At 42.6% G+C, this 8,796-nt stretch overlaps 1 protein-coding gene across 2 annotated transcripts; it reads left to right on the top strand.

Annotated features, from left to right (window-relative positions):
• Positions 1–29: 29 nt before the first annotated feature.
• Positions 30–8,724, top strand: LOC124039646 (programmed cell death protein 6-like). Of its 2 annotated transcripts, none has more exons than XM_046355834.1 (6): positions 30–675; positions 3,498–3,559; positions 6,134–6,178; positions 7,093–7,260; positions 7,616–7,725; positions 8,068–8,724. In XM_046355834.1, exons 1-6 carry the CDS (start codon positions 587–589, stop codon positions 8,164–8,166), a joined length of 573 nt encoding a protein of 190 aa, XP_046211790.1. In that variant the 5' UTR covers positions 30–586; the 3' UTR covers positions 8,167–8,724. The 2 variants fall into 2 exon arrangements, with proteins under 2 accessions (XP_046211790.1, XP_046211791.1); XM_046355835.1 differs by having other exon boundaries at positions 45–675; positions 7,093–7,251.
• The last annotated feature ends 72 nt before the right edge of the window (positions 8,725–8,796 follow it).

Here is an 8,796-nt window from a genome sequence, read left to right as displayed (position 1 = left end):
CAGAGCCATTTATCTTGAGAATGAATACATGGATCTGATAAACACATCAGTCTGTAATTTAGATAATATAGTAGCAGTAGATGGTAGGCTGAACATGTTTTAGTTCTAGCTAAGTGAACATCAGATTATGTTGGAAATCATTTAAAACTCAAACGTTTAATTAGGTCGCTACTTTAGAAACTGCTGTGAGGGAGAACATGCAGTCTAACCTGTAGTGCGTCTCGTGCAATAACGTGATTTAGAATTTCACACCAGAAAGCTTTGGTAAATAATTTGGCCGGGCAGAAGACCAATCAAAAACGTGTGGAAGTGGGAAACTCTTTTCACGCCACTTCGATACCGAAATGACTTTTTATTACTCATAACCTGCGACGTTAATCACTTTGTATTGAAGTGGCGTGAAAAGAGTGAAAGTGGAGTCAATTTCGAGTCACCCACAAAGGAGGTAGCCCTATGACGTTTCCACATTTTCTTACGGGAAGTGGTGAGTTAGTTGCCACGCCTCTGCGCGGAGAATGTCAGTGTCAGATTGAAACGAGTACAGGGTACACATATTTTTCACAACACCAATTATAAAGCTTTTAAAATGGCATATCATACAGGTAGTCCGTATAGAGGACAACCTCAACAACAACCGGCGACGGATCAAGGTTTTCTTTGGAATATATTTCAGAGGTGAGTGGAAAGACGTCTTTCGTGGCTATCAAAATAACGGTACTCCGCATTGATTTGAGCTTCATTTTGAAAACTGCTGCCACAGGGCATAATGGGCAGAGATTATAATACTATAGCAGTTAATGTTCAGTATGCATAAAAAGTTATTGTTTTTGTCTTAGTATTATAGCCGTGGTCCGGTGATTACATTTGACAGACTTATTTTTTGTTTTTCTTTAAGAAATTCAAATATCAGGATTTATTTTGCCTGTCAGTGTTCTATTTACTTTTGCATATGACATTTTCCTACCACACACATACAATGCCTTGTTTTTCAATTGTATTCTATACAGTTACCAGTTACAACCAGTATAGGGCGTAGATATGATCAATGTCAGTCATGTAACGTTAGCTAATTAAAATTATCTCATAATTTACTATCTGTTTCTATTGTGTTGGTTCGTTATTCTATTAAATTAGTTTGGAATACACTTTATTTTACAGGGACTGACAAGAGAGCAGACATGACAATCTACCACTACTTAAAACTGGCAAAACGTTGTAGAAAAAGAGGGAAGATCGAATTTCCCCTATTTGTAGTATTGACGAAGATGGTTGATAAATGAACATGTCCCACTCATGACCGTTTCTGAAAAAATTGTCACTGGTCTGTTAAATGGGTGGTTCTCCCATATTCACCAATGCGTTAACAGCTGGGCCTGGTCTTCTTAGTTCATTGACTGTATATCAACCAGAAGAAAGGAGCGAGTGAGATGTCTCGCTTCATGTTAGTCCCTGGTATTGAGTTATGTAATACTGCAGAGGATCCATGGTGCTCTGCTTTCTCACAACATTAAAATGCTGCAGGCAGCAAAACACTTTGTAAAACACAAAACACTTTGGAGAATAATTTATAAGGAGGCAAAACCTAGAAAACTTGGTCTTATCTGTCTATCAGTATTCCACACACTCTACACTTCAGAGGTGTATCTAGTGTATCTAGCCTGAGCTGAAGGAACACACTGGGGCTGGATCTAATGGAAATCCATTAGTCACCAGCAACCTGGTGCTTTTCTTAGCATTTTGTTAGGCTTGAGTCATAGAATGATCCTTTTCCACTCCGCCTATATGATCATTAGATTCCATGACATGATCCCATGACAAACAAGTAGTCACTAGACCTAAACAAAACTCACTAGTCCATGGTCATGTGGCATTACACTGGCATGTCAAATGTAGGCCAAAAAGGCTTGAGTTTACACAGGCTACCCAATTCTAACCTTTTGACCAATCACATCAGAACTTTTCACATCAGATTGTTTTCAGAGCTGATCTGATTGGTGAAAAGACCCATTGGTGAAAAAAAGGATCAGAATTGGACTCTGTGTAAACACAGCCAAATACATAGCCTAGTGTAGAACAGCAAAGGATCCATCTAGGCATAGATCAAAATCTGATTCGTGACAAGACAAAACAATTCCTTACACTGTCTGTCATCAGTGAGTAAACAAATGTTTAGGATAATTTTGTCTGAAAATCGGCTTTGTGTTCAGAAGAGCTACCTCCACTTCCCCCTACCATGAGAGCCAGCATGAGATAAGCTGCTAAACCATTTGACTGGAAAACTAAGTTCCGCCAGGCATGTCATAACTTGAATAGCTCCATAGGAAAAACTGAGACAGGCTGTTGAAATGTTACGATTCCAATGGCTGCTGTGCTGCTTGTAGTACTAATGTGTACAACTAATGTTTGGGATTTGTTCTGAGCACCATTCAGAAAATGGGACGATGGTTCTGCTTAAGGCCAGGGAAAGCAATTTTAATGATGCACTTTCAATTCACCTAATTTTATGTAAAAACCCATTGAGGTAAGTCAAACCTGAGGGGTAACAAAGTAAGTGAGAATGAGCAGTGAGACACACATATGCACAGCACAGACTCTACTCTAAAAGTGTTTGGTTAAGGTTAGGTATGTCCCCCGTCTGACCAAGCACTCCATTTCATTCATTCTGGAGGAAGTCACAAAGCGTGCCTTCATGGAAAGTCAGGTTTTGTATTTCTATGTGGCCTGCAGTTGGGTTGGTGTGTTGTTGGTAGGTTGGTCTAGGGAGGTTACTAAGGAACATGTGAGTCATTGGAGGATTGTGCTACATTTTACAGAAGAGGTTATTCCAGAACTGGAAGGCAAGGCCTCTAATTTGTGTTAATGTTCAACTCTCATAAAACGTCTCCCACGTCTAAACAGAACGACTGTACCATTCTAATACTATTCAATTGGAACACGATTTTAAGAATTAGGCTAATTAGTTTGTGAGGTTACACTTCTATAACAGATGGCCTAGCGCATAGCTTTATACTGAAAGGCAGTGGGTTCTGAGATTGTTCAATAGAATGCAATAAGATATTTATGTGTATTGTAAATTCAAAGCAAAAAAGTTTATTGCATCTCTGATCTATTTTCTCTTGATGAAGAAAGTATCTGAAGTCTCCTTTCTTTGGCATTGCACTCAATATACAGTATTAGCTAGCCTGATCCCAGATCTGTTTGTGCTGTACAGTACCCAACTCCTATGCTTGTCATGCCAAACATGTTGGCTAGTTTTGGTTTCACTTTTCACTGATCTGTGATGTTGGGGATGGTGGCGAGTGTAAAACGACCACCATCCACCATCCCCACAAGTCATCGTTCAGTCCCTAGCCCAGCCCGCACACTCCCATTGAATGGAGTGTTTAGATCCTGACAAGGGGCTTACAGCGTAGCGCCGGTAGGGTTTGCATTGTGGGCTGCATTGTGTGTTTGATACAGTCTGCCTGTCTGTATCTAATTGTGTGTTTCCTCCCCAGAGTGGACAAGGACAGGAGCTGTGTGATATCAGACACAGAGCTCCAGCAGGCCTTATCGAACGGTACGTCTCTTCCTTCTCCTCAACACCTCCTCCTCTCATTTCAACACCTGGCGAGGGACGGAGAGAAGCTTGCTGAGGAGAGTTGGTGGTCTGAACTTGAAATTGACACAGACGTTTTGTTTTTACCTCAAAAAACAGATGGAAAGGTTGTCTGGTGACAAAGGGAAAGTACTTCCTGAATGAGACAGGAAATGGCTGACGACATGTGCCACCTGATAATTAACTCAACACCCTTTTGTTGTTGAGATATGACAGAGCGGAGTGGCTTAGCCAACGCCACAAGCACAACATGACATTAGTCTTTCCACTGGGCTGGATGGCGAGATATGCTCATGATTGAATCAATGCTATGAGTGAACATCGTGTTTTGTAGCTTAGGGCGCTAGTTACTAGAGTACAGCACACCAGACGTTGGGATCATCTTTACAACAAACATGTATTCTGTACCTCAACATTTTGAATTGGTCAAGGTCTCTCTGCGGAAAGGGTTTTGAAAGGGTTTGAATGAACATTCTTCTCTCAAACAGTTTTTTTTTACACTGTGAAAAAGTGTTGAGGCCCAAGAGCGATGAAAGGAGCAGTTATCTGGTAGTATCCCTGGTTCAGAATACTGATGACCCAAGCTGTGTGGAAGGCAGGCAGGCGCAGTGTTCACACAGTCAGTTCATTAGTAGGGCTGTGTCATGATTTGGCTGTGCCAGTGAGACTGTGTGCAGGCTGATGACTGAATGCAAGCTGTGCCCTGTTCTCGGCCATGCACTTCACTGACCATGCCCACGGTGCTGTCACTAGATCACGCTGACACCCCCCCCAGACCTCTGTTCCCTCTTTCCTGATCCCCCCCCCTGCTCTTTTCACCTCTCCATTCTCTTCTCTTCTCGATCCTGTCCTCCTGTCTTCCCACTTCTCCCCTCACCCCTTCCCTTGATATCCCTCTCGTCCCCTCAGGCAGACTGTGTAGTGTTACCACTATAAGCTGTTGCTCGTCCTCTCGGGGCTGACGTCCTCTCTCCATCAGACCCTGTGACAGTGCCGCTTCCTGATGAGAAACAGATGGCCCCTGTTGTACATCGCCAGTCTATCAATAAAGGGAATCTTTTATAGGTGTCGGGGTCTTTTAGCTAGCGCTCCATATTAACGGTCCTCTGAGCCCCCGCTCTACACCAACCACCTGTCAAAATGTGCCTCTCCTCCCCGACTGAGATTAATGTGCTTTGATTTTTTTTTCTTTTTTTCGGAGCAACCAGCCAAGTAGTTGCTGAAATCGGCAGCATTGCATTCACTGTGCTGAGTAGATACAATGGCAAATATATGTGCCAAGGGAATATAGGCCCATCTACTAATGGGAAAAACTCCCACATTGACTACTCCTGAATCGCCTCATGAACATTTTTCAAAAGGCAGAATAAAACAATCATGTATGGCTTTGACAGCAACTGGGCAGATTGTCTGGCATCTGTGGAGAAGAGGTTCCCTGGTCAGCACCCTGCCTGTACTGCATGTAGGACAGGGGTGAGGGGAGGGGAACTGGTGGTCATTTTCTATCTCAAGGTTGAGCTCAACCTTGCACATGCTGTTTTAGCCTGCCTGGAGCAGTTAATAGTAAGTGAATAAGTGTGTGTATCTGTGTGAATTCAAACCTGTGTGAGGCCTTTTCGAGGTGTGTGTATGTGTGTTAGAGCGCTCTCACTAAGTCTCTCCTGTGGGGTGCAGTTTTGCGGTCACCCTGTTTTTTTCTTCCATGTGCCACTCCCTGTTCCCCCAACCTCGTCATGAGTGGGCACTGGGCAGCGCAGTGAGAAGGTCCAGTGTGTGTGCTGGACAGAGGAAGCTTTGTCTCACAGGCCGGGCGGGGGCAGCCTCGACAAACACGCACACACTCCTGTGGTACCCGTCTGGGGGCTTGACCAACAGACAGGGCACCTCTCTCGGACATGGCCGGTCACTGTTGTTGACCTCACAGCTGCTGGAGAATGGGGAGTCTGGCTGGAGACCTGACCATTCCTCTCTCTTCTGGGTGTAGTCCAGATGCTTCATGTCTGTTCCTTGGCCCAGACCAAATCCCAGCCAGTCCCACCCAGCTGTAAAACTAGCCCAGGTCGGAATAAAGAGGCAGAGCGTCCTGAATGGGAGACATCTGTTCGAGGCTTGTCGTTGCAGAGGAAATGCTTAATGTGAAAAGTGGTTCACTTTACTGGACTGCAAAGCCTCCTCTATCTCTCGCTCTATCGCATTCTCTCCCCCCTCAGAGCAGTGAGAGTGAAAAGGTTGAGATGGTGAGTCAGCAAGGTTTAAGAAACCCTGATAAATCTCCAGCAGTTCTCCTCTGTTACCCAAAATACTGGCTTGGTAAAAAGAATACCCAAGATAAGAACAGAATGGTTGCTTAAGTCTTCCTAACTCTTTACTTGGCCCATTTCCCTCTTCTTCTTGTTCTGTTATAAATAGCCTAGTTCATTAAAGTCCAAATGTATTAATTAACTTGGCACAGCCGTCCTGTGCAATTGAACTTTTTGTGGCAGAATGTCTTCGAGAAAAGATTGTTGAACAACAATGACTATCTTCTCTCTGTAGGTACATGGACACCTTTCAACCCAGTGACAGTCCGATCAATCATATGTGAGTATTTGTCCCTCTTTGACCCTTGACACACAAACAAACTTGCACAATGACAAGCCTATATTGTTCTGACCTGGTGTACTACCATTGTTTTATACGTTATCCCCATAGCAACCCTTTTCATTAACGTTGGTGCACAGTGACACATTTCAACCCGTCTCCCCAGTTAAGTGGAAGCATGCAGCTATTGGTAAAAGGGGGAATGAGGAGCATTTCTTTCTAACAAACAGGAGGTGTTTTTTTATTTCTTAAGGCATCTATCTATAACCATCCACTGACTATTGATTGGCTTACACACTTACCCTTTCACCAGCTGGAATCTGCTTTAGTCCAAGTGTCGCTGAATATGAATAGAAAGATATACTAAGAAGATACAACTAGTTTTATATTTAGTGCTATTATTTTGAATCTCAATAATCCACCATTGCTTCCCACTCTGACTGTACTGTACACAGTAAATCAGTTGTATTCAAATGGCCATCCAGCCGACCAGCCCTGGGCCTTCCATGCGATGAAGCACTCACTTTGTTAGGATGTACTTGGATTAAACTGCAGGGGAAAGTTCAAACGGGCAAGATTTCTTTAACTCTGTGTCATAACAGATGCTATGGTAGTCCTTAGTCCAGTGTGTTGACGTTATGCCTTCTAGCATTGAACTACACTTCCCAGCTGTCCCTTCTTCTTAGGTGGTGTTTCTCAGGGGTCTATTCAGTGTGGTAACATTTCAGAATTATGAGGAGAGAAATATAATGAATAAAGTTTACATGGTGCCTGATTCTATAAGACTAAGACAGAAAAAACATACATATACTACAAAATGCATTTCTATTTGAACATTGTTTTGTAACATTGCACCCTTCTGAACAGACCTCTTGCTCTCACTCATATCTTCTCTATTGACTTCCGTCTTCCAGCCATGTTTGACAGGGAGAACAAAGGAGGGGTGAACTTCAACGAGTTTGCCGGAGTGTGGAAGTACATCACGGACTGGCAGAACATCTTCCGCACCTACGACAGAGACAACTCGGGCTTCATCGACAAGAACGAGCTTAAGCAGGCACTGACTGGATTCGGTGAGCAAAGTATGCCTTCTCTATTTGACCATACTGGTGGCGGGCCAACCGATATACCAGTTACATTAATTTCTGTGGTTCACAAGGTCAGATCCGATATTCTAATGCCTTTCTGTAAGATCAAGTAAGGTCAACATGCATGAGCCTGGATAAAGATATGTGCCAAAATAGTTGTGTAGATGCATGACAATATTAATTGTTCGCCTCGCATGCATGTTGTTGTTTTCTACCCTTATTGAAATGTAGTAGTTCTTAGTCCTGTATGTGAAGTAAGCAGGTGAAAGTCCTATGCATGTTACAAATTGGTTAAGGGTTGTTGAACAGATGTGTTTCTGTGATGTTGACTATTCTCTGTCCTCCTCAGGGTATCGCCTCTCTGACCAGTTCTACAATACTCTCATAGAGAAGTTTGACAGGCAGAGGAAGGGACAAGTGGCCTTTGATGACTTCATCCAGTGTTGTATCGTTCTACAGGTAACCGTCCTACTGGGCTTCCTGTGCACATAGCACTGGTTATGTAGCCTACATAGTTTTGTCAAAATATTGTGTGTACAGTATATACAGCCCATGTTGAATTTGGACTTTGTGTTGGCTCAGTATGGTATTTTGGGCTGGTTTCTCAGACACAGATTAAGCCTAGTCCTTGACTAAACTCTTTCAATGTAGAATCTCAATTGAGAATGCTTTTTAGTCCTGGACTAGGCTTAATGTGTGACTGGGAAAGAGGCCATTGATGTTTATTTACCAAAACGGCATCTGTACTGGCTAGGATGTCTAAGTCAAGATCTACTGTAAAATGTTCTTTGTCACTTTCAGAGGTTGACCGACGTGTTCAGGAGGTACGACACAGACCAAGACGGCTGGATCCAGGTTTCTTATGAACAGTATCTATCCATGGTTTTCAACGTTGTATAGTAGATCCAACAGCACAACTGGACACAACTGTGCCAAAGCCAAATCCTTCCCACCTCCACGTGTCTTCCTTGATCAAGATGACTGGGATTCTGGGATAGGATATAAAGACATTATGTTCTGTCTGTCATTGTTCATAATGTTTGTTTAATGTCTGAATCTTATCTTGATAATGAATATCTGTGTTTAAGGTAAACCTGCATTGTACATATCATTTAGGACAAATAACCGCATGCTTCTGGGGGACTTTTGCCAATGTTCAAAGCATACACTCTTAATCTCAGATCTATTTTGCTGAAGTCATGTTTACAAATACTGTGAAAGCAGGTTATGGTTGGGCACAAAGCCTGCTTTTAGATTCACTGACATGCCAGCTAATGCCATATTTGTATAAAGACATATTTTTAACCAGCAAATCTATAAAAAAAAAGTTAGCCTGTTATTATTTTAGGTAGAAGAAGAGTACGCTTTTGTATCATTTATTGTTTTGTGTGCATGATGCCTTAAACTGTATAAATACAAGAGGAACCTCCTTTTATTAAAAAAGAAACCTGAAAAAAAGTTGTGAGCTCTGAATTGAATGTGTGGTGGAAAGACCTAATCGTTTGCTGTAGACAGACACAATAGTATACA

This window comes from Oncorhynchus gorbuscha, linkage group LG07 (assembly GCF_021184085.1).
Source record: "Oncorhynchus gorbuscha isolate QuinsamMale2020 ecotype Even-year linkage group LG07, OgorEven_v1.0, whole genome shotgun sequence".
Classification (NCBI taxonomy): Eukaryota; Metazoa; Chordata; class Actinopteri; order Salmoniformes; family Salmonidae; genus Oncorhynchus; species Oncorhynchus gorbuscha.
Note: the sequence above shows the minus strand (reverse complement) of the source record. Positions and strands in the feature narration are given on the sequence as shown.

Bases quoted from the DNA above. Each gene is read 5' to 3' on its own strand.
- LOC124039646 (XM_046355834.1), top strand. From the start codon at position 587: ATGGCATATCATACAGGTAGTCCGTATAGAGGACAACCTCAACAACAA. The intron at 3,560-6,133 runs GTACGTCTCTTC...TTCTCTCTGTAG, and splicing joins CCAGCAGGCCTTATCGAACG to GTACATGGACACCTTTCAAC. The intron at 7,726-8,067 runs GTAACCGTCCTA...TGTCACTTTCAG, and splicing joins AGTGTTGTATCGTTCTACAG to AGGTTGACCGACGTGTTCAG.